The 27,534-nt window shown below is 30.8% G+C and overlaps 1 protein-coding gene across 1 annotated transcript in view; it reads right to left on the bottom strand.

Moving 5' to 3' along the window:
* Positions 1–27,534, bottom strand: part of LOC113370767 (segmentation protein cap'n'collar) — a 49,625-nt gene that overhangs the window by 12,865 nt on the left and 9,226 nt on the right. Inside the window, exons 4-5 of the mRNA XM_026611456.1 lie at positions 24,613–24,916; positions 24,206–24,498 (exon numbers count right to left, since the gene is read on the bottom strand). Coding sequence (XP_026467241.1) covers positions 24,206–24,498; positions 24,613–24,916 — 597 coding nt within the window. The remainder of the gene's footprint in view (positions 1–24,205; positions 24,499–24,612; positions 24,917–27,534) is intronic.

Here is a 27,534-nt window from a genome sequence, read left to right as displayed (position 1 = left end):
TAAATTATTATTTGCACGTATTGGTGGAATATTCCTGTAAATAATTCAACCTATAAGCTCCGTTCTGTACAAATACATTCCTGAAATAGCATCGCTGTCAATCTCCAAGAAATGAATATACTCGTAGCAGGCGGTGCTTATTTTTAATTTTGCCCCTAATAGCTCCGAGTGCATCACATCGTTTCAGAATTCCTATATTAAATTTTAATAAATGAACGTAATGAGAGGTCCTTCGCGCTGTGAAAACGTTCTTTGTGTTATCCGTAAGAAATGTGTGCAGAGAGCGGCGGTTTTCTACGGAAATCTACTATGCCAAAACGCTGTTCATTTTTCCGGAATAAACATCGTTATTACGAGAGTCATTTACATGGAATTTAATAAATATCCAGAACGAAAACGGAAATGTTCAGCGCCAAGCAAATTTAGACGTGTTAGAAAACAAACTGATTCTCTAGTAAACGTTTTGGGAAATATGTTATTCACGCAAAATAACTAAATTACAAAATTAAGTATTTTTTACAAATATTAATAGAGAGCGAGTATAATAATCCAACATATAAAATATCTATCAATTATCTAATTTACATAAAAATGTGTGTGTGAATGTATGCGACTAATTCTCATATTTATGTATATGAATATAATACCAATTATTGATATTTTGCAATCAAAGAAGTGCTTCACGCTATATGATTTAGAAAGAAAATGAATATATCAGCCAAGGTCTAATTAAAAATAGCAATGTAATTAATGAGTCATGATGTAAACAAGTTGTTAAATTCTACCTTGCTCAATAATTAAGTTTCTAAAGAAAATTATAATGGTTATATATATATATATAGATATATATATATATATATATATATATATATTTCAAGTAACTAGCAGCCCATTCGTCGAAATAAAAAAGTATAAAGTATAAAAACTTTTATTTATACGTTTCGACACAAGATGCGTGTCATCATTCCGCAACACAGGACAAAAACACTCAACAAAAATTTATTTAAAAAAATTAAAACTTAAATAAACAATTAGAAAAAAAACATTTTTTAGAAAAAAATTATGAATAACTAAAAGATTTGAAAACTAATTTGACTAAAAGTTATGAAATACATCATTGTGAAACGAGAAACACGCCCATACCGAGCATCTAGACTCGACTGAGTCATTTTTGTTGAGTGTTTTTGTCCTGTGTTGCTGAATGATGACACGCATCTTGGGTCGAAACGTATAAATAAAAGTTTTTATACTTTATACCTTTTTTATTTCGACGAATGGGCTGCTAGTTACTTTGAAATATGTTTCAACGTCGAAAAACTATCAAGATATATATATATATATATATATATATATATAATATATGTATATATACAATATTAGGGTGGTCCTTAAAATGGTCATTTTCGAATTTCCTTGCTCCCAGGGGCTCAAATGGTTCCAAATAGATAAAAAACAATTATCTGAAAGTTTTAGCTCTTATATTAACGTTTAAATAGAGCGCAATTCATTCAAAGTTTTGTTTTTTCTTAAAAATTTAAAAAAAAATTTTTAAATTTCCAAAATTTTTTCTATGCTCTTTCCATACAAAGTTTGATTGAATTGCGCACTATCTAGACGTTAATATTAAGAGCTAAAACTTTCAGAAAATTGTTTTTTATCAATTTGGAACCATTTGAGCCCCTGGGAGCTAGGAAATTCGAAAATGACCATTTTAAGGACCACCCTAATATATATATACATGTATATACATATATTGATATATATGTATATAAATATATAAAAACAAATCAAGAATATGTACAGTCTTAGTTCTGTAAAAAATGCACCCATAAAGTTTAGTTTTTGCACTGGTTCAGTAATGTAGCTAATATTTTGTAATATTTCTTCCAAATTAAGACATTAGACCTATTTATAGTCGTCTCAATTTAAGTAGCTTATGGGAAAAAAAGGACCAGGTTACAAATTTTTGAAAAAAACAGTAATGAATATCTGCAATGATGAATTAGCGGGGATGAACATAGTCAGATAGTTGCCTGTTTGATATGTGTTATTTGTTGTGATATAATTGGTTTGGTTTTCACAATATAATTGCTCAAATCAAATTGAACTCTTGTGCCCCGTCCTACGTATATAGAATAAAAATATGTAAGAATATGTACATACTTATAGTACGGTAAGTTATTCGCTACTATCCATCGTATAGGTGTCTAAATTAAATTACTCAAATATAAAGAAAAATGTTTTCAAATAGGTTAGCAGAGGACGCCATAATTCAAGAAATATTACGTTCATACATCATGATATTTCACTAAAGTTCGTCTTCGCCAATCTATGTCTTCGTTCAAATATTCAAATTACCTCTAACAATAAGTGGTAGGCAGCATATTTATATTAGTGTGGGAAGTAAGCAAATTTTAATAATAATTGTTTAAACTTGATTTTTATATCTTGTTTCTATTTACATAAAAAAAAACTTTAATTACAAGTATCAAAATTTCAGAAATGTGACCAAACTACAAAACCAACTACAGACCATGGGTGATGCTGTAATGATTCTTTTCTACGACCTCCATAATCGTAAGTCACTTGTTCGTTAGTTTTATCATTAGGTACAAAAATTTATCGTCCCCATTCGCAGTGCCCGAACATAATTCAAAAGCGGCATCTGTTAACGATGAAAAGTGACATCGCAGAAATTAGCATCGTCCGCACCTTCTGACCGACCTGCCTCACGCCGTTCCGCGCTAATGCCTTCAGCCTTCAGCCTTCAGCCTTCACCGACAGCCTCCTCCGCCGCCACCGCGAGACGTCGAACGTCGCCGTAGTTGCACTGCGGTGCGCGGGTGCTTTTCATCCGGCGCTCTTGGAATATTAAACGGTAGAGCTTTAGGAAACAGTACGAGTGTCGATGGTATGCAAGTCACGCACTTAGAAAATACGTGAATAGTTTTGTATACATCAGAGATAGAGAGAGCGAGCCCGGCTCTCTTATGATGTGCTGAGCAAACTTTGCACCGCGTTCGGCCCTATCGGAAAGGAAACAGCCATCTACACCTGTATTACGTGTACGTGCGTGATCTATCGCTCGCAGGGTGAAAAGTTCACAGGCGCCGAACCGACGACTGACATGTATATAAATATAAACTTTTCCTTTTTTGAAAAAATAATGGAAATCGGAAAACGCTTCGACATAAACTTTTAATGACATATCCTTGGGTTGTAGGTCAGTATTGCTTATGAATTATACGGGTGAGATGCTCGCCTACAAATTGAACATTAGGGACGACATCAATAGATGAAATCATAGTTACAATAACACAAATATCCAGTAAATATTGTCCAGCGTTACCTAAAACTCGCAAGTCTTTGCATTACTAGTATCTTTATTTATTAACTTCCCGTAGGGTAAGTTATTGTAATGGGCCGAAAATCGAAATTCAAAATTTTTACATTTCTCGACGTTTTGAAGGTTTCTGAACGTTTCAGCATACCTCAGAAAAAATGGATGTGTGTGTGTGTATGTGTGTATGGATACAAATTTCCAGTCACATTTTCGAGCGAACTTATCAACCGATTTGAATGGTTCAAAAAACATTCGATTCCTATTGATAGGGAAAAGAGTTGATTAGTTTGTCGCTAGGGCAGGTCCAGCCGTTTCGGAGATACGGAGCAAAGAGTGTAGAAAATAGAAATCGAATTGAGAGAACGGAGTATCCGATTTGAATGATCTAAAAAACATTCAATTAGTAATGATTGGGAGAAGTGTTTATTAGTTTTTGGCAAAGGCAGGCCCAGTCATTTCAAAGATACGAAGCTAAATATGTAAAAAATCGCAGTTTTTGAGAGAACTAAGTGTCCGATTTCAATGATTCAAAGAACTTTCTGCTTGTCTTAACAAAATAATTGATTTTGGATTTTTTTTTTGAGTTTTTTAGTTTTTCAGCGAAAATGATTCAGATACTATTTTTATTCTGACTAAAGTTCTAATTAACTTAAACAAATAATTTTAAATTTGAAATTCAGTTTAGATAATGTTACAATTAGACAAAGTTACAAGATATATCATAATCTATTTGAAAACATTCAGTATTCCTCGAATATTTCGTTACCGTACGGGAAGTTCCAGCAATTTGCCTTAAGGCACGATGCCATACACCCCACTAGTTCAGGCTTCTAATCAAAATTTGATCTTTCTATGGAATTCTTCGTATTCATGCCAATCTATTTCGGATATTTGAATAAATGTGAAAGTTACGCATATAAAAAGAATATTATATTTTTATTGAATTGATATCTTCAACCCCTTTATCTAAAATTAATTCTGACAAAAATTAAGACAACTTTTTTGCTGTTCTATTGATCTATAATATACATATGTAAAATTGACTATATTATTCTGATACCTCGTTCGACAGACAAGTATATTTCCCGACCCCAAAGAAAATTTGTAAATAAAAATATAATTCACGCGGCCAATCGTCGTTATCGTGAGTTATTTTTCAAGAGTGGACAATTTATGGCTTCTCTATGATCTGAGGTAGAAAAACAAATGCTCTAGCATTTTGTTATGTGAATTTATTCGTCTACTATCACCAAGCACTAGTAGTTTTTATCCATAGAATGTATTGCTGGATTTACACGTTAATATATCGGGTTGCCATTTATCATAAGCTGCACAACAGCTGTACAGCTGCGCTAACAGCTGCGTTTCGGCAAAACACGGCACGTGAAAAAAGGATCCCGGAGGAAGGAAAGATATATACATACATACATACTATATATATACTCGTATAATGAATATATATACTAGTATATACAAAATTTGAGAAAAATCACTATTCAATAATGAATTTTAGCAGAATTGTTTGTATCTTAATGTAATTTTGCTAAAATTATTTTGATGATATTTGCTGAATTGATAAAAGCTATTTTGCAGTATTTTTTCTAATTCTACATATTTTTAATTAATTTAAATTCAGTACATACTCGATGGTTATATTTTTTCAAATTTTATCCGCGCAATGTTGTATTTTATCTTGTTGTACTACTATATGCAAAATCTGTTTTGAAACGAGAACGAGCTTTTATGCAAAGATTTAGAACGCAGCAGTGAATATAAGAATTTTGTTTTTCGTTAGATAGTCCATTATAAATTCTCGGAAAAGATTTGGAAGCAAAATATATAATCATTCAATGCACATCTACATGTAGACACTAATGGTGCATTCTCACACATAAATTCAGGCTATTCGTTATCATCGTAATAGATTAAAACGAACAAGACATTTTGGCCTATTATTCTCTGTTTCTTTATTTTTTGCGAGCGAAGAGGAACATTTTAATATCCAATATCAGAGCGGAGCATTGGGCCAGCGAGGTCGGTCGTCGCTTCCACCACGATTCCACTATGATTCCACCATAGTTCCACCACTTGGCCGCAAGCCAATTCCGGCTCGCGATATGCCGCAATATGTATTACTCGGCGGTGCCTAAATGTACGACGAGCAACTAGCTGTACGGGGGCTCTGCTCTCTCTATGAAAACCTCATTCTGAAGCACTAACTTTTGTTTATTATATTATTATAAAAGCACTAACGTGAGACTGAAGACGAGCAAAAAGGACGAATTTCTGCTTTTCTGCACATGCGGTCGCTTTGAATCAAAAACAATGAAATTCAATTTAACAAAAATGTAAAATGTATTGTCGCACACTGGGGTTTGCGACGTCTACAGACTTAACTCGCGATGCATGGGAGGCATATCAATTATGTATAAAGTCGATGCATACGGAACACATAACGGCCACGTTAGACGCCATACATTTTATTTTTGATTTTATATTCAAGATAATGGCAATTTATGGTAAACTAAATCAGCGCTTTCCTCGTTTTCCGCATGCTTCATAAATAATAGAAATAAGAACACGAATTTTTATTGTTAAAAAATTATTTATGACTTCGCAAATACGTCGTCTAGAAATCTAGATTATATTTTATATAGGATAATGCACCCACATTCACAGGTCATATATACTTTGAATATTCAAAAAATACTTAAGTTTACATAAAGCATATATATTTATTTTCGCTGTTTTCTTCAATTTATATTTTTGGCACAAGAAAGGGTTCACGAATAAACAGACACGTATCACATATCTGCCAGATCGGATTGGCACGCAAAACAATCTAATCCACTTCTCCTAAATTTTTTACCAGTTATTGCTTTCTTTAAAAAAAAAACAAATAACGTGATGAACTGATTAAACATGTTATGTCACTTAATATCCATATTTCCATTTCCGTTTACATCTTCACTTTACCCGTCGAACTGTTCAGAATTCCGACCTGGATTGCATCATAACCCTTAAAATTATCTCGGAGGCGGCAGATAACCTCGAGTTTCTCCAGTAGACCGTGCAGGATCGTACATCATCATTGCGTAATTGGAAAATAAATACATATACCACCCCCGAACCACATACACTTCAGCCAATGCTACCGGCTAGTCCTAGCACAGCACAAGGGTTTGGTTTAGTTTCGTTTGAAAGCCATTTGCATAAAATTATATGCTAAATTTAAAGCAACCGGTAAGTTAATAATGGACTTCTTGGGAAATTGTCACATATGGAAATTGGAGCAAACTGCACTTCCTGATCAAGCAAGAAGAATTTTTCTTGATAAAGCAGTACTAATTTTGGAAATTGATTTGCTTAGTTTAGTAAAAACAGCCCTTCGAGGCATTGCTGCAATATATGCTTTACAATATCAGGAAATGATTGTATTGAAAGTTTTAGAAAAGCCTGGTTTACTTCAGCATTATTGACGTGTATATTAATTTTAGTGGCAGATATTATAATTGTAAACCCTAGAATTTATCTCGTACATCTATAGAATTGCCATAGTGGATGAGTATAGTGAATAACCGTATTAGCGCTGCGGGATATTAGAATTTACATCCTTACTATATTTGCTGTGTACTCTGTGTTATGCATGCAAAATTTACGTTCCCAAATGGAAATATGAAGTTCACTCAAAAATTGCTTTGCCAAGAGATAATTTAGTTGAAATTCACCAGAGTAATTATTAAGTTGCCGAAGGAAAAGTTTATGTTTTCACCAAAAATCCCACTTGGTAATTTTATGTTTTCTCCACGTTTTCAGACATATAAATGGATTGACACCGAAATTGGATAAAGTATGAGACAAAATTAAATTTTTCGTAAGTGTTTTAAAACTTTTAAAAAATAAATGTAGAGTAGTTTTTAGCAAATAAATGTAGTTCTAATTTTAATAAATTAATAATTTTCTAAACGTCTTACAACAACTTTGTTGAACTCAATTCTGGAGTAAAATCATATAAGATCACTGGAAAGCTCACATATTATTTTCACAGTATGAAATGGATGTGAGTATTTCGCGTTTCGAATGTTTCACGTATTAAGAAATATCTCGTGACATTTAGCGTGTTTTGTTTAAACGGCGCCTTGCGAAAAACGCCATAAATCAAATCCTGTATATAATCATTTATTATCCTCCTAGCTTATGATATACTGTCGAAGCTGGCACAAGACAAAAGTATATTTCAGTGTCCGGCATAGTAAAAGCTAACAACGTTCGGGGACATTTTATATCATATATCAACCAGGGCAGAGCGATGCTTCTAGGCTGCGAGCCTAAAAAAAACACTTCACGCTCGTTGTCTATTTGTCAAAAGGCGAAACTCCAAAGAGACAACTCCGACAGGCTTTTTGCATACTTCAAAAAAACATATATTCACTATTTTTGCAAAAACATTGTAGTTTTCTGAAAACGGTAAAAGAAATATTCAAATTATTCCATAAATGTTTGACTCGTGATTCAATTTAGCTAATTACATTTACCATTCATTAAGTTGGAAATTGTTTCATTTTCCACAACCTTTCCGGTACAAAAATTTATGAGAAGAGTCTTAAATAAATAAAACGGATTAAAACAGGAAGTCTTAGAAATGTAGATATTGTTTTGCCGACAGATTGTATTGGTTTAGGCCTTCAAATATACGTTTTTCGCTGACGTTATACAAATAATTTTGCGATGTATTAAATAAATATAAAGATTAAAATAATTGTCTCTTTAATACTACGGAAAAATTAAAAAATCTCCTAAGTCAAAATTAGTATATGTAGGAAACTACAGATTTATATTAGCTATATAGAATTTAAATCAACTGTATTGTTGTGAGTGTAGTAAAATGGCAGTGAAACACAAAAATAACGAGTTTTTAAATATTTGAATAGCAATAATCAAATAAAAGAGTGTTGCTCTACAAATCAATGAGTCCCCGGCGAAAACTAAATTTGCATATGCGCTTCAATTCTCAATAGACCCACTCAAAGTCGGAAACACGTCCATCCATCCAAAAAACAAACTATGATAAAATTAAAGAGAAAACAAGTATTGTCGTTGCAGCAAAACAAAATGGTCATATATTCATAAACACGTTTCAAAAAGCGATATACTTTATATAACATATTCAGCGAATTGAGTGGGCGAGGGCCATAAAAATCGATTGTAATGCCCATTCGACATTGTCACAATTGGACGCGTTACTTATGGACAACGAAACTGCTGCAGGCGGACACCGTTGTTGCAGGATATACCAAGGAAACAAAGGATGAGTCGATTATTATTTATTTAGACAGTCAGAAAAAATATTCTCTATAAGGGTTTGTAGAGTATTTTCATCTTCTCCATTGAGAAGATCCTCTGGTTGCTCCATGTCTCGGACTAAAGTAAATTTAGTTAGCTATGAGGCCATTTCTTTTTTAAATATCTTTATGAGTTGTGGTCAATGATTCCTTGAATTGCTGCGTTTGAGTAATCTTTAATTATTTTTACTTTCACCAAACTTATTTAGTACTTTTGCCTGGATATGTATGACTCCCAGGCTATAATACCAACTAAACCTCCACTTTCCTCTTACCCCTTGCTACCACAAAAACCGCCATTAGAATTATTTTATAAATTTTTTAGTACTGTATAATTATTACTACTGACTATTTTGCTGATTTGTTTAAAATGAAAAAATGTGTCCCCGTCTGAGGAGTTGCGTTCACTAACTCATCTTTACCCGATATAGACAAAAAGCCATTAAATATCCGTATGTAATTTTCTTCTTATTTTCGAAAAAAGCAAATTGCAAACAGATTGCTGGCACGTAACTGGTAAGTGAAGTTGTATGTGAAGTTTTTCGTGTCATTAATCATATCGCATGCAGAGCCAGATATCATCGACTTAGAATAATATATTCCATTTGGGGAGCTACAGCCATTGCAGGAGCTAAGCTTCGGGTCTAAGCGCAATTGATATTACCCGGGAAATAGATTATAAAAATTATTAGCATTTTTACGTAATGAAATGAAACGAAAATCATAGAACTCATTCAGCCATAATAACTAAATTACTAAATATGAAATTTTTATTTGTTATTAATATATGAAATTAGTTCCATGCGTTATTACATTTTATATTCTCAAAGCAGATTATTTTTAATTTTGTGAGCAATCGTTGAATATGGTTTCCTTAATTTTTTTAATATCATGAGTGACTTATCTCCGACCATGGCAAAACCTTCCTTCATATCATAAACCATTTTCATAAATGATTATATATTACTATCAAGAAATAGCACCCCGTAGCCTCGTACTCGTAGCACCGGCGAAGCTTCGTAGTTCGTAGTTGGTATTTTATTATCCCTGATAATGGTTTCTTTATTGGACAACAAAATTGTACAGTCGCGAAATTAATTTTATGTTAATTTTTAATAGCTATTTCCATCATATCGCTACAGTCAATTAACTAAAGTTTATTTACATATATATTACCTAGACTCACGGGAGTGGGTCCGAGCGATAAGTATATTTACACGAACACACTCTTGATTCACGGCAAAAGCTATTTCATACTCGCAAAGCTGGTGTCACAACAAATAATAAAGGTAAATAAATCTTATTGTATTATGTTACTGGGTTCACGAATCATTTGGTAAATATGTTTGACGTGGGAAGTACTTTTTTAAAATTATGCACAGGAGATGTCATTTTTTTTCAAGAACTATTTAAAAATTGCAAAAAAAATTGAAAAAAAGTGTCGAATGCTAATTTTATGCACACATTCTACTACTACTCATTTTTTAGGGAAAAAATTCATTCTTAACTTAAATTTGATTTCCTATGTTTTTCTTATTATAGCTAAGCTTGGCTATCCCTGTTACAGACATTTCCCATACCATTTGTCCACCATCCATCTATTTCTCGAGAAGTATATAAATGCTCGATAAAAATTCGCAGGTCCGAAGTTGTTCGCTTGAATTGATGTTTATGACTACATAGGAAAGGAGCACAAATAAATGCGGAACTGAACTGTTCATGCGATTCAGGGACCACCATATAAATATATATATATATATATATATATAAAATATATATATATATATATTATATATATATATGTTTATATATATATATTTCCAGAAAACTCATAAACAATGGGAATGTAGAGAAAATATAGAGAGCCGCTTGCATATCCGTTGCAGATAAACTGTGAAGTGTGAAATTTTCTGCAATCGATTCAGGGAAATATTTTTAAAAAAGCTCACACAAAGGCAATCATATATTGGATCACTTCTGGAAATTCTCATAGTCAGCAATTCGACTTTAGAAAGGTAGGTGGAATTATTTAAACATCAGTTCGAAACAGTATGATGTGAGAATTATGAAGATTCTTCTGACGAAGGTGAATATTCACTTAGAATTAGTTGAATTAGATAACAATCCGATTGCTAAATTTATGTTTCCTCCAATTTTTTCTGGGGGACACTAAAATTGGAAAAAGATCTAAGCAAGTCAAAATTTGACCTTTCATCCACTGTATCTTCTGTCCTAATCTCAAAATTTTAAAAGTAATTTGATGAAGCTCGATAATATATATAAGGACCTTATATAAGGATTGGAGTTGATTAGTTTATCGAGAAGTTACATATATTTTGATGCTTAATTTGGGTTAATTGGATGATAACGAAGGGTAAAGAAATAAATCTTTCACTATATCTATATTGAATCAGATGGAAGCAATTCATTGAACCTCATTAGTCGCGTTAATACACTGGCAAATCCTTGCGAGCAATTTCAGTATCCTTTTCAGCATGCGTGTATTTTCTACGAGTGCGTTCGACAGTACGTTCTATATTGGAAGTTTGTCTTTAATCCTCACTAATTCTTTGTAATCAGTATGTCTCTGGTACGGATTCATTTGTTTCTTCTCTTATTCCAAGTCACCAATAGAACCAGAAACAAGTTATTGCTTCCCTTTAACTTCATAATATTAAAGGATCAATATCTCTTCCGGAAGAATTTGATAGATAAATATTATATTGATGGATGGTAATAAATACAAATGAAAAACCCCTATGTAAAAGTAAACAAGTGGAAAATAACAAATCCTTATTTTTCTTGGCACTGAATTATAAATCAGATATTGAATCCCGTTGAAGTGAATTTGTCGTCTATATGCGCGAATTCTATTCAAATCTGATTATGTAAATATATTCACTACTTGATACTTGCAAATATTCTAATTTTACTTTTCTCTGTTGCAAGCTCTTGCAAATTCATTCATCCGTCGACGTCGTCTAGACTTAATAGAGTTCTATATTTGGAAACAAACCGCATTTTAAAAATATCAATCATGTTTTATTCAAGGGTAAAACCTAGTTTATAAGAGATTTATTATAAAAAGACTATTAAAATCTAAAATTATTATCACACAAATATATTGATCTTTACTACAGTTGCGCAGATTAAATTTATATCGTTATAATACTATGCTAGAAGTTCCTTGGCAAATAAAAAATATTTACTTAGGGGCTCCTTGTTCCAAAAACCAAGTACTACACTTTGCAGCTGGCGTTTGTCATCACTATTTTCTCTTAAGTTAAAAATGATGGCGTGAATAGTTTGACTTGTAGAAGAATACGTTCAAGTAAAGTCTAAAATCGATTGCAAATATGAGGAAATTTGTCTAAAATCACCAAATTTCATTTCTATGTGTAGAAGTTAATTGGCTTGATCTTTTAACTTTATATTACTTTCCCAGGCCTATATTGTATTACAATTATCTTCGTACAAACCAGAGATTTCAAATTACTGATATCTCTCGAGTGCCTTCTGCCCTCTGACCTGTGCCCTTGTGTCTCTCCGCGGTTCAAGTGCGGCTGTTATTGACATTTCACTCGGCCGTTATTGGTCAAGTGCGGCCTCAGTTCTGCGTTTTAGGCCGAGACTGGACCATGTTTAATTTCCTTGATGTCGTTATTAAGTGAAATACGAGGCTTGTACTAGGAGCGAATCCCTCAGGTGCGTTTGGTCTAGACTCTGGAAAAACTCTAGGGGGGAGGGAGACAAAATCATGATGAAGAGGATCAAAGGTCAATATTGTGATATATTTAATATATTAGAATTTCTTGATATCTATCTAGGTAAAGATGAAGAAACACAAAACTACAGTTTATGGCATAAAACCAAAATTGGTCAACCAGACCTGCTGAAGGTTCACAGCAATCGAATACTTAGAGGACGACCTTTCGCGGATATTTAACAGTTTAACTATATACAATTATTTGAAGTCATGCGTAATGAAGTCAGTTGAAGATGTCAGTTTAATCTCTAAATCAAATAATTGTTCAATTTTCTAATATACCTCTTTTAACAACCATGCAAAATAGTAATAAAAACATGTCTCACTTACATTATTCAGCAATCCGAGTGAATATCGTAAATTTGCATGCAGGTACAAATTTCTGTGTTAAATCCAGAACCAGTGGGAGATATTGCACACGATCCATGCAAATGAATTCAATGCGCCAATGGCGAACCTAAGACGATGCCGATGTTCTTCTTGCTCGGCTCGCCTCCAGATAAACAGAGCTTCTTGATCTGGAAGAAGAAAGGACAGATTAAAATTATAAAATAGAAATATATTTTTTTATTTGTTTGATTATCTACCTATATAGGACAATTAATAAATTATTTATAAAGCTCAAAAAAATCCAAGTAATACACGCAAGGTGAAGAAGATTTATAAAGGCAACAATGAAACTTGTGGAGGTAACTAATTTGACCAAATCAATTATAAAGTGGTTTGCATATGGTGTTGCTAAAACTGCTCATCACACAAAAACCAAATAAATAAAATGACTAAATAATGCAAAATTTCACATCCATAATCAATACTAATAATGTTACGAATCTTCAACAGCAACAGAATATTTTGTTAGAACAAAGATTTTACATTGAAAGTACTGGAAACTTCAAAAGTCTTATATATATTATGAATTTCTTGTTTCACTTATTTGCTTGATCATCTACGTAAGACTTTGGCTCATTTGTTTATGAAGCACAAAAAAGTCGACCTAAAACTACGTCCACTGATGCAAAATGATGGTACCAAAAAGGGATCAAATGAATTTTACTTATTTCTGGACTTAAAATAGATCATACGGATTTTTTGCTAGGCAATTGCCTACCTACCTTGCCAGGTAATTGCCTACCAAAACTTTTTGGCAGGCAATTAAGACGAAATCTGTTTATATTTCTAAATTAGTGAAGTACATGGTTAGAAATTCTAACCATTTAAGATCATTTGAAACAATATAATTAAAAAAGAATTTTGGAGCAAATAAACATTATAAGCATTATTGCAAAAAAAAATCATATTTTTGAGTTTTGTATACTATTCTGATTTATAAAATTTGCCAATGATCTCATAAATCTATTAGTGTTATGTCCATAAAAATGACAATAATTGATAGAAATTATTTCAGCAAGTGAATGTGACTTTGTATAAGAAGTTCTTGTTATGTTCGAAATTAGTAAATTAGTTTATATTCTGCAGCACAGAAATCTAATAAGCAAAGTATGAAAGATTTAGCAACTGAACAATAGAAACCACATCTGATCAATAAAAACTTTTAATTTATTTATTATTTCGATTCATCCCACTTCTGGTTCATATTATTACTACTTTTAGAATAAATTTCCTATCATTTCCCAAAGTTTAGAAACTCGTCCACATCGCAAGAGACGATTCAGACAGCTATGATATATGCAAATTCCCTTACGCTGGAATACCTCTTAGGTGTCGATGGTTTCCTAGACAACTCTATGAAGAGCATAAACATTCTGGTAAAACTATAACTCATGTTCCGCATTTCGACGAGAAATTTGAGAAATAGGAAACTGCAAATATCAATTGCCATGGAGAAATATTCAAATCATAATAAAACACGATGAGGAAAAGATAAAAATAAATGGAAAGGTTGTTTGGTTAATAATGAGTTTATAAAGGAATAGGGATACTAGAAGTTTTAGCAGCAGTTTGGCTGCACCTATTATGATTATTATTACTAAGGATTGGCGAATCCAATATATATATGTGTGTGTGCGTGTGTATTTTATTAAAAATTTCCACCTACACCTTCATCTTTTCCAAATTAAATTTATCTCACGATATATGATACACTAATATATTTTTTCAGGCGTTTTCCATGTTCATTATTTTTTCGTTTTGTTCTATTAACTCATCTGCGTTCCGACCGACGAGCGTTCCAGTTGAAATATTATTTTCTTTGTGGTTTAATATCGCATTTTCATCCATAATAATATCAAGAAGAGAAAAAAAGGCCGAAACAGAATTTAATTAAAACTAGAATTGTTCATATTTTTTTATACACTGTCACTTTTAAATACTAAAGCAGCTGTACGAAGCTTTGATGATGAAGACTGAGAACTGCTCAAAGAAATGATTTTTAATTAAGGATGACCTACATCTTGGTTTTTAAGAAACTTTACTGGATAATAGAGATTTTAAGAATTAGTTTTTTCAGGTTCAATTGCCACAAAAGATTAAATGAAAAATGAAGTTGTTAGATTCAACAAATAGTAAAAAAATAATTTATAAATTTGACTTAATTTTGTAATTTGTAGGCTTACCAGGTAGAAAATTGTTCATTTAGTACTAATTGGTAGCAAAGTCGTCGAATTAAAAAAGTAATTAATTATTAATTTTGTTATGAGACACTTAATAATTATCATCATTCAATAAATCCAAATTTAAATTAAAAACTAAATAGTTTTAGACAATAAATACATTTTTAAATGAAAAAAAAATGTAATAACATACATGCCAAACCAAAAAAACTTAAAAAGCAAAATTAAAATTATTATAAGTTCTAAAAATAAAAAAATTAAATAATAATGACCACAAAAACATAACTTTTATTTGAAAATATTTTTGACATGATGTTCATTTTCTCAGTTTTTGTTTTTAAATAACACTTATGTTTCTGTGTTTAATGCTATTTCATTTTTTAAATTTTAAAGAATTTTTTTCGAGGTTTGGTTTGATATTTAAATTTTGCTAATTATAATAAATGCTATTCATTGTTTAAAACAAATTGTTTTAATTAAGATTTACTAAATGATGACACTTATCAAGTACCAAAAAGTGAAAAATGATGTATTTACTATATTTTTCACAAAATATTATAGAAAATATGGTTTTCTGGTAAGAGGGTGAATATTAAGGGTTATATACTCACAAAAAAAATTGGGGCTGTCAACCCCTACTACTTGGCTTCAATCAAAATATGCGAAAATCTGTCCGGTGATATACCTAACAATTTCCCAAATTTTCATTGTATGGTTTATAAAAACATAGGACATACACAGACATACATTCATATATATATAGATAATTGCAATTATTGAGAAAGACGTGGTCCTTTCTTTCTTTTGTAGTCAAGCGATTCAGAATGACTTGAAACTTCGAGAAAAATTACCAAATAGCGAAAAACCTAAAAATTCTAATCAATTGTTCTTTTAACATTTGACTTTAGTAATTAATTGTAGTCTAGAAGTATTAGCATTATGTTTTCAGCAATGAAAATGAATAGGGAGTATCAATTTCCTTCGCCCGAGTCAGAGTCGTGTTCCTGGACTAAACATCTGGGGCTTGTATTAGTCTCTGTAAATATTTAATTCGCTTACCCGGCGCAAAACTTGTTAGCAATATATTTTTGGAATTTATTCTTCCTTTATGTACTGCGAACTAAACGAAATGCTCACTCCTACTTAACGCGTCTTAAAACTTTGCACATTATACACTGTAACATTAAATTCCTCGTAAAAGTTAATGAAAATATATCCCGTAATATTTCATGAATAATGCTCATGCATATTAAGTTCACATGAATTGCTCTTCTTTGTTCTACAATTTAGATACGAAAACGCGAAATTTTTTCCATTAAATTGCCGCTTCGCAATTTTAATACTTCAATATGAATCAATCATGCGGGTGATTTAATTATTATATACGTCGTGTTATTACGAAATTCCGGTCTCATAAATTATACAATCGAATTTGTTTATTCACCCGAAATAGGATTAACTTTACATGGTTTCGGACATATTTTTGATAAAACTTGTATTAAAACTTTCTATCTAAAATTGGTTAAGATCTACATCATCCCGGGGTAAAAGTTTATGTTTTCAACCAGAAAATCCTAATTTATAATTGTATGCCTTCTCGACGTTTCAAACGATTCTGAATCGTTTAAGACTAATTTGGAAAAGTAGGTATTTATATGTTTATATGTTTGTACGTTATCTCCTAAAAACGGATAAATTGTTTTTTTTTCTCATCAATGTTTCAATTATTGTAAAAAAAAAAACAAGAAAATCTTTAGGAATAAAAAGAGGCTCTAAAAATCTGTTGGGATTCATTATGAGATTGACAGAATTTGATGTAGAATGTAAAACTTCCTCTTGGCCCTGAAAGTGCTCTGGTAAAGTTCTCTGGCAAGTGAATTAGGGCGATCATTGAGGCGGCTTTTGTACTTATCTGAATGAGTACAAAATTTTATTTTTTTTTGTTTACCATACTCTTGGATCAACCAATTTAGAACATACTTTGATACATTCAAAATGTTTAATGATTTATTTTGACATCTTTGAAAAACTTTAAGAACCATTCGAAGAGACTGGATAAGAACTAGAAACCTATAAGGGTTTTGAAAGACTATCGGTCTAGCCGTTTCTTCCAAATTAACAGAAAAGCGACAAATTTATGTCAACTGTTTGAATAATATCAAACGGGAATCATGTCGATTAGATTTTAGTAAAGATCAGAAAAATTTTGATAATTTTGTTGAAACTTTAATTAAGTGTTCATGGTCTAATTAATTGAACATCCTAAAATATAATAGACTCATTAAAAAGGATTTAATTAAAAAAATGCAGTAATGATTGTAATAATGAGATTCTGTTCTAAAAGTTGCAAAATCGCATATCTAATATGTCGAATTTCACACATATTTGAACCAGCTTGCTTTAAGGCAGAATGCTACTTACAAATCAAATGAAATTTAAATCTTTATGATAAAATTTAAGCAAATGTTAGACTTGTAAAAGATTGATCAAAATTTATTTAATTTAATTAATTTCACCAGGGATGCCTTTGAAGCTTTATTATCCAGGCCAAGGCTATTCGTATATGTAAGTCTATTTGTTAGCACCATCGTATATGTAAATGTAAACTAGAGAGGACAACCCAAATCCAAAATCCGTTAATATTAATATTACTATTTCTTAATCTTGTTCGAAACGTCAGAGTTCAGTAGAATTTAATGCAGTCGTAATTCCGTTAGGTACTCCATGGAGAATATATGTATAGAACTGGGAACATAACTGGGAAAACATTCATAATTGTGCAGAATTGGGGGTTGACTGTGATATCTACATTAGTTATATAACTATAATATATGAGTTAATTATTGGCACTATTGACACTAGTTTATAAAAGTTATCGAACTGGAATTTTTGGGATGAGTGAATAATTTAAGTGTAATTTAATAACTTATCTCTCAGTCGCACATTTAATACTTTTACATCAAGAAAGGTGAAAGTACAAGGTGTTGATCTATGATCTCGAGTGTAAATCAGGTATCACACTGCTTGATACCAGGTTAGCTGAGGACTAAAGATTGCTTGCCCACATTCTTTTCCCGCGTCTGGCTCAAGGTAGTGGTGAACAAGATTGCGAAAATGGTACCTGTGCCTGTATCAAAGACCATGTAAATAATTCCTGTGACAAGATTTAATATAGAACAAACATTAATCAAATGTGACGCATGACTCGATACAGAAGCTAATTATGAAGAAATAAAGGAACACATAAGGGGGCCCCCTGGGAAGGCCTTTAGGTAAATGTATATATCGTCTCGGCATTGTTAAATATTTAGCCTAATAAAGAGAACATTGTCTTATTATATCTGTCCTCCCTGTGCTGTACCCAAGGTATTGTTTCCTAAGGAATGTACAAGATTACTTCTTAACAATGATAGCCATTGTTCCGACTTTATTTCGGGATTATTTAGTGCATTAAACATTTGTTGGCTCTTTTATCAATGGAAATTCAAATTAAGGTAACTTCAATATTCAATGCAATTATATTAGCAAAATGAGAAACAGAAGAAATATTGTTAGGTTGGTTGGGTAATGGAGTTATGATTTTTCGATTCAGCAGACAATTATGTATGCTAGGTTGCTAAATTGATTTAGTTATCAATTTTAATTATGGAAGGAGATAATAAGATTGAAAATTTTTCTGCCAGCTAATTTTACACTATTGTTGGCAGATATAAGAACTTATGGAGCCCTGTAAAATTTTATTAAAACTAGTAACATGAAATTATAAATATTGCATAATAATTGTACAGAATAATTATTGAAATAGTAATAAAAAAATATATTACATATACCAGTATATCCCTGATATGGTGATGATAAAAGGCAATGATGACTTACTATCATGTACTATATTGTATAATAGTACAATACTACAATACTACTTTATTCAATTCAAAAACTGTAAAATCAATTTCATAAAACTGAGAAAAGGGCTAAAACTATATCAAAAATTGTACAGCAAAAGCTAACAAATCATTTACAGCTTTTATTATACAATTTTTGATATAGTTCAGTCCCTTCACAGTTAGGTACATGAATTTAATAGTGCATTAATTTTATGTACAAATAGTACATAAGTACTTGTAGTATTGTACTATTATAATATAGTACATAATAGTAAGTCATCATTAACTTTTATTACCATCTGGTATATTTTATTAGAATTCCATTGTGAAAATGTTAAAATCAGTATAAATTCATAATGAAAATTACTATTTTTACTTGATATAATAATATGATCTATATTTTGAAGTGAAATATCAAGATATTCAAAGCAGGATTTGAATCTGGAACCTTGTGGTGGCAAGAACAAAACAGATTTGGAATGAATTTGTACGAAAAGAAACTAGAATTTGGTCCTTGAACAATAAAATAAAAATTTAAAAAATATATTTGTTTGAAATAATAGAAATAGCCTAATTCAAAGCAGGATTTGATTCTGGACCCATGTGATAGCAAGATAAAAGCTATTACCACTAGCTATAGTATGAATGAATGCAGATTTAGAATGATTTTGTACGAAAAGATACGAGAATTTGGTCCTTGAACAATTAAATAAAAATTTAAAAAAACATGTTTTTGAAATATTTTTTTATTCAACAGAGATATGCAAAGACTACAGTTGATAATTAACCTGTAAATAATTCCAATACATATTGGTAAGTTTATGCAACTTGCCTTAAGGCATATTATGATGCCACTTACACCTAGTAATGTTATCACCTCACAAACAGTCTTACAGAATATTTTATTATTCTAGGAAAGTATAAGCTGATTTTCCATAGCTTTGATAGGGTTTCTCCTTATATGAATCAGAATAAATTATTTATAATAATTTAATAAGCTATTACTACTAGCTATAATATGAATGAATTCAGATGTAGAATGATTTTGTACGAAAAGAAGCCAGAAATCGGTTCTTGCACAATACAATTAAAATTAATTGTTTGAAATAATAGAAATATCCGAAGAACAATGATTAACCTGTAAATAATCCCAATCCATATTGGTAAGTTTATGCAACTTGCCTTAAGGCATATTATAATCTTACACCTAGTAATGTTATCATCTCACGAGTAGTATTACAGAAAATTTTATTATTCTATAAAACTAAAAAATGATCTTTATTAGTTTTAGGAAGGTTTCTCCTTATATGAATCAAAATAAGATATTTATTTATATCTAAACAAGGTTTATAATATTTTATAACCGATAGTAAATAGTAAAATTATTAATTTGAAAAAAAAATTACCTGTTTCAACTATAAAAATGTAAAACTCGTGTGAAAAAAGTATATAACCTAAATACTTCAATAGCACTCACAAACCACATGTATAATAAATGATACATTATAAAGTCATAGATAAATATAAATAGCTATTAAATATAGATCACTAAATTTGGGAATAGTTTCTATCATATTGTATGGAGGCGCTGCTTAAAGGGCGCTACCTATTTAAGGTGAGGCTACACAGGTGGGATTTTGAAATTACTAAAGTTTTTATATCACTATTCTAATTTTGCAGTTTTTACAAGTAATAACGAAATTACTTAAAGAAAATATCTGTAATTTATATACAAGTAGTATTATTGATTTGTCAATGACAGCATCAATGCCAAATATCAAATTTAACCAGTATATTTTATAATTTCAAATTGGTTACTAATGTTTTTTCATTATTATACAAATTTTGCAATTTCTTGTGGTTATTTCCCACATTTACTTAACAAATATGTCTAATTTATATAAAAATATCATTTGCAAATTATGGCATTCGTTACACTGGTTATTACTGGAATATATTTTAAAAACACTATTAGTTGATTTCTAAAATCATTTTATTTATCCATTTTCATTTGATTTTGACAGTTTTATATCATTTCACTTAGAATAAGAAATATACCAAACTATTAACAAAATAAAAACATTAACAAATATGTCTGACTTATTCAATATCAACAAATAGTTCACATGTCACTTGGGACTTGCGATTTACTACGTATCGCTTGAATATATAATAAAAACACTATTCTTTTATTTAAACCTTTAAGTTTATTAATGATAATTACTATAATTTCATTTATAACACTACTTTATTTATTTTATATTTGTACATTTCACTTGTGTATCAACCAACTTGCACTTTTCGAAGTTAGCGAAAATAGGGTATAACGCTCCCCTCTAGCGGACGAGTCGCACAACTAGCTTCAGGGTTCCTGATTATTATGTTGGTAGCAAAATCTGACAAAATCAACAGCGCGAATTTCAAACCGGAAATCTAAGCAACTTTATTTGATAAAAGGAATAGATTTGTTTGTAATATATAGAAGTGTACACATTTTTTCGAAGTCTTAAATGTAATTGTAATTTATAATTATGTATATAATTTCATTCTATCATAGCTATTTAAATTCTGCATCTATTTCAAAGATATATATATCTTGAACCTGATAAGTACATAGTTTCAAATTCTTGTAATATTTCTTATAATATAGCAATATAAATATTATAATTAGATAGTTAATATATTTATTAACTATCTGAGGTAAATATCATAAGGTAAAATAAAATAACAATTACTTTACTATATATGTATGTATTACACAATATTTTAGTTGCATATACAAGCTTAAAATATAAATATATATTATAAATTTTATTTAAAAAATCTAAATGCTAGGTAAAGAACCTATTACCGAAGTAGTTATGGATTCGAATATAATCTAAGAAATATATCTAAAGGCATTTGTATCATTCCTGCGATAATTTGTGTTGAAATAGGTAATAAATATTCCACAACAGAACTAATGTATTAAGAAACATTTACGTTTGGTCATCTATTCATAACAATCTAGATAATTCAAAATAATAAATTTAGAGGACCAAATACATAAAGCGGTCATTTATGTATTATTGCACTAGGAAACACACATATTCAATTATTGCGTCATGTTACTATAATAATTTTTGATACTTTATGCTACTTTATTAACAAAATTTGAGAGATAGTATTTTTCTTTTCTTTTTTGATACATTTTATTATAGAAATATTTAAATATTGAGGTATTACATAAAAATAAATCATCATTTTTAAATAGCTCAACATTGTCACAAATTTTAATTTAACTATTTATTGTAATAGATTTGTGAATGATTTGCTCAAAATGTAATTCTGAATCAGTGATTGGCAATTGATATAAAATATTATGAGCAAATCATAAAATCGTGATTAAGATTCAAATCGATACAAAATTATACATTACAGCAGCAAACAAGCAAGATAAGCAATAATAAATCTTTGTACAAAATGTTTTATATGATTTCTTAAATATTTTTCTCTATATCTAAATCACCTTAGTTTTACCAAATAATGATATCTATTATTATACAAACTTAGAAGTTTAATACCTATACTTAATAACAATACACAAATATATACACAATAAGTTTATTAAGATCACCAATGAAAACCTTTTTAGTCTTTAGCAAATGGACAGTTAATACATTTATCATTAATAAGTATCACTTATTATTAACCACATCATAGCCATAATTATTAATTATATAATAAAAAAATAAAAAGTGCCATTTATTTTTAATGATGATTACTATGTTTTTCTAAAGAGATTTTCAAAAAAAGAATGCAACGTTTGCTGATACTAGTCTTACTAGATCCAGCCAGTATACTAGATGTGAGACTCATAAATCTATATAGTTTCATTATTTTTATAAGACAAACAAACAAGAAATCGTCTTTTGGTAAAAAATATTGAAATAATTCAAACTAATTTGGCAAACACTGCATTCGATTGATGGAATGCTCTACAAATATGCGTTTGGTGTTACATGGATTAGAAATTTCATGAAATTCAAGATTATTTGAATTAATTCAGTGCTAACAAAATTTATTTTTAAATTGGTATTCGTTATCACATTAAAAATATACTAGTAGAATTGAAACTAAAATTCATTTGTTGCACAAAAAAAACTCTGCAATGAATCAAAGAAATATTATCAAATGTATGTGTATAACACAAATAATATAAGGAACAATTTTGCAGTTGTTACTATTTAAACTAGTATCAAATATTCGCAAAATATATTTACTTAAAAATAATTTCTTATCACTTTAGCTATGTACAAAATATTCTTCAATATTTTCAATTACTCTTTTGTCTGCCTGTGCAAATTATTATTAGAAATTGTAGGGTCCATGCTATCGTTTGTGGAGTTTGTGACTGAACCTTGATCCAAAAGACTGTTATTGGATCTCGGTACAAGAACAACAGAACCATCAGCACTTTGCTGAAGACTGTATTGATACTGGGAATAAGGATTTCCATCAGAGTCTCTAAGATTCTGTAAAAACAGGAATTATTTTAATAATTCAAAATATAAAATTGCTTATTATATGTAATGCACTATTTATTTTACCTGGAACACATGTCTGTACAGCTGAGCAAACTTATCCTTAATACGTTGCCTCTCGTTAATGACATGATCTCTTTCTCTGAGTAGTCGATGTTTTCGTTCCCTCATATCTTTGACTTCATCAGCCAAAGAAACTATTTGATCCAGCTTTCGTTTGCGGCAATTCTGAGCAGCAACCTAATACATCAAGCAATACATTAATAATTAATTTACCTAATCTAAATATATAATTATTACAATGTTGAAAAAAATGTATGACTACATTAATATTATATTATTACCTTATTCTTTCCACGGCGTCTGATGTCTCTGATCAAAGACAGCTGAGACTCTGTGAGATCATGTTTGCTCAAACGCTCATTAAATTCATCCATAGGCAAGTTAATGATATCATGAACTTGAATTGGTACATTCAGGGCTCTTGCTCTTTTCTCATCTCTTGTCAAATGTTCTTCAGGACTGTCTCCATTCTTCCGTTGCTTGTCCTTTTTGTCCCTCGTCTGAGGTCTTGGAGTAGCACCTGCCATGTGGGGTGGCATGTGGTAGGTGTGATTATGGGCTATAGGATCGTAAGCTGCCCTAATGCTCTGCTGACGAGCAAAGTCCATTGTACAGGAGTACTTCATTTCAGGCATAAATTCTAATAAATAATAAACATATATTAAATCTAAAGTTGAAGATCAGAGTAATACAATTTATTTTCAGTCAATTTACCTGTTGTTTTGTGACCATTAATAACATCAACCCCTGGTAACATATGACCAGGCCCAGTGTAGTGCCCTGGTTCATATTCAAACTTCACAGGCGTGCTCACATGTGGAGCTAAAGGAGGAGCCAGAGATCTGAGATGGTTTCCATTGGAGGATGGTGGACTGTTTTGTTCTTGGAAGTATCTTCTGGCAAACATATGGTGTTTCTTCTGAGCAACAGGAGGCTGGCGCGAGGATATCGAGGCGGTACCATTGTTACTGCTAGTATTGTAGCTGTAGTCATATGGACTGTATTTGCTAAAAAATAGTAATGGATGGTCATACTAGAATTGTTTCAAGTACAAATTTTGATAATTTCAACTTCATAAAAATGCAGTTATTATTATATTTATTTGGTTATAAATCAATTACCTGTGGTGCTGGTGATGGTGATAATCCTGAGCGGAATCGCTGCCGTTCTCTCCCCACTCGCCGTCGCTGAGCGAGGGAACGCGCTCGGAGCCCATTGAGCTGACGGCGCTGTCGCTGGACGCGTCCATGCGGTCGGTTCCGCCGGTGTGTCCAGAGGCTGATGCCCCGTGACCAGAACCGCTAACGCCTACCATGGCTGTGGCGCCGTTTTGGAGAACTACGCCGCTGCTAGCGCCCTGCTGCTGAGTCGCGTTGCTCTGCTGTTGCTGGTGGGCTGCGTCCAGCATTCGCATGGTGTACATACCTAAAATAAAAAAATATTAAGTATAATACTATAGGGACAGATTAATTATTGAAATAGATATGAAATAAATATAGATTCTTAAAAATATTATTTGTAACATTGATATTACATAATAATAATTCACACTAATCAACTTAGTGCTGCATCCAATATTTCTAGTACTGTAACCTCCTAATAAACTTAAGCTCCCGAAGGAGAAGATTATGATTTCCGAGAATTATCAGTATACATTTTATGACATTTTTAGTACGATGAATAGATTTACAAGAAAAATCAATTTTATAAAAACTAGAGCAAAATTGTAAAGAAAAATGTACGTGATCGATCTTTGAATACTTAAAATCATCCCAGTGGTGATACTCATAAACAATCTTTATTATAAAAATATAACAAGTAAAAAAGTAATGGAAATAATAATTCCGAATTATTTTATTTAAAAACTGACTACAACCAGATGATGAGTCTTTTCGATGATCTTGGATGTATATATATTACCATCACGAGATCATCGTAAAGACCCCGCATCTGGTTGTAATCAGTTATTTCCATAAAATATTTTGGAATTATTTAATAAACAGAGCAGTGAACGATTCGTAAACACGTTTTTTTGTGTATTAGTTTTGTGAGACTTTGTCCCTTGTCCCATTAATCAAATTCATTATCAAATCAGACATAGTTCGAAGTCGCGCTCACGTATTCATTTAACTTAACGCTTCCATTCATTCATGCATGTCACGATGATATTGCAAAATTATATTGTTTAGACATTATAAAGTATTACGTCGAAATTCTGGATTTATAAATATTCAATTTAAAACAAACCGTTGCGGCTAATAAAATGACTGGAATGGAAAAGAAATGTAGAGACAAGACATCCAAATAATGTGCAAATTGTAAATATTTATTTTTAGAATTTCTTTTGCTTATAATATAGGCCAAGAACGTGCACAAAAAATTCACAAAATTAATTTCTGTTGCAGCAACGAAAACTTTGAACAAAACTCTCTCATATATTCCAAGTCCAAGACATTTGTTTAAAATATCCTGAAAATATTGTTCCGGGCACTTTTTTCTACAATTTGCACAAATTCACTACAATTTCATATAAAGTTTAAGGACAACCATTGGAGTTGCAAAGTATAAAAAGTCGTTTAAGAAGTCAGCACAGCTCACAGGACTCGTTAAGTTCTGATTGCTGTGTAATAAAAACAAAACTGTGTTGCATATCTTTTTACAGAATAAATTATATACAATAGAACTAAGATGTCATTGAAATAATAATTGTAGATAAATATTAGAGACATCCTATCCCCATAAAACACTGCCTGACAATTCGCACGTAGCGCTTATAGAGTTCCCAGAATACGCCGGAAATATGATGATAATATTAAATCATTTCATTATCAAATGGTTTATGCTTGAATTCATTTTGTACACAAAAAAGTTGTCACCTTATACGAAAATAAGAAGCAAAATTATGAGAATCCACTTGTTGTATCAACAGTCTTAAAATAAAATATAAAAACGTCGAGTCATTCTGTTGCGATTTAATTTTTATAAACGATAAGGAAAAGCGTCACTTCAGCAATTTACGTTGTAAGAAAAAACTTTGAACTTATGAAAAATATTACCAAAATTAATTAACACCTTTAAGCACTTTATTTAAAATCTAGAACCTTATGAGGAGCACTTTAGGTTTCTAAAACATGAAGCAGATACTACAAGTTTCAGAAAAGCCTTAATTAATTTACCATTCCGTTAAGGCTTGACAGATTCTTTCAAGAGGCTCTTTCCATGGAAGCTTTTGAAATTAAATTGTAAAAATTCTAAAACAGGATGATCTCAGTTTATTCCATAAAATATTCTTATTCATTTCCTACCTTGACTACCTCTAAAAATTGAAGTATTTATAACGTCATTCATAATCTGTTACGTCTACGCAAAGCTCCTTGAAGATAAGTTGATAGCATTTGTAATGAAATAGGCCAGTTTAAATATTTGTCGTCTAGCTTCGAATAATTCAAAAATACTATTGTTTCCATTTGGATTAAATAAAATCGGTCAAGGTATGCACACATTGCAATTAAGCTAATTGAATCGCTTTGCTCATGGCAAAATCATCATTGAAAAACGATCATATGACTAGAATGATATTAGATCAGTAGAAAATATTTTCAGAATCAATATAAGGGTAAAAAGACATATTGATTGATGCAGTGCAATTAGAATGCTGGATTTGTAGATTAATTTATAGAACTAAATTGTAAACATTTTTTATTTTATAGTATAAGAGTCGACCATTGAAGACTCGATGGCTGAAGTTATACATATGAAAACTTTAGATAAGTAAGATTTTAAAAAATCCCATAGATTCTAATAAGTATCCACACTATAAGAGCCTAAAACTCCTAAATAGTATCTAAAAAATCTATTTTGATTCCAAAATTAAATGCAGTAATTTTTTTTATTAGTTATCTTTTCAATGTTTATCTTTCGCGTGTTTGATATAATTTTATCTATACACATTTATCGTTAAAAAATTAAACAATAAAAATGGAGCGATAACATTTTCTTCATAATTATATATTTTCTATTTTTAGCAATTTATTTGTGTCAAA

The sequence above is a fragment of the Ctenocephalides felis genome, unplaced genomic scaffold (assembly GCF_003426905.1).
Source record: "Ctenocephalides felis isolate EL2017-DRISC unplaced genomic scaffold, ASM342690v1 CF-g0.4_SCAFFOLD_01492, whole genome shotgun sequence".
Lineage (NCBI taxonomy): Eukaryota > Metazoa > Arthropoda > Insecta > Siphonaptera > Pulicidae > Ctenocephalides > Ctenocephalides felis.
This window is presented reverse-complemented; position numbering and strand designations above follow the sequence as displayed.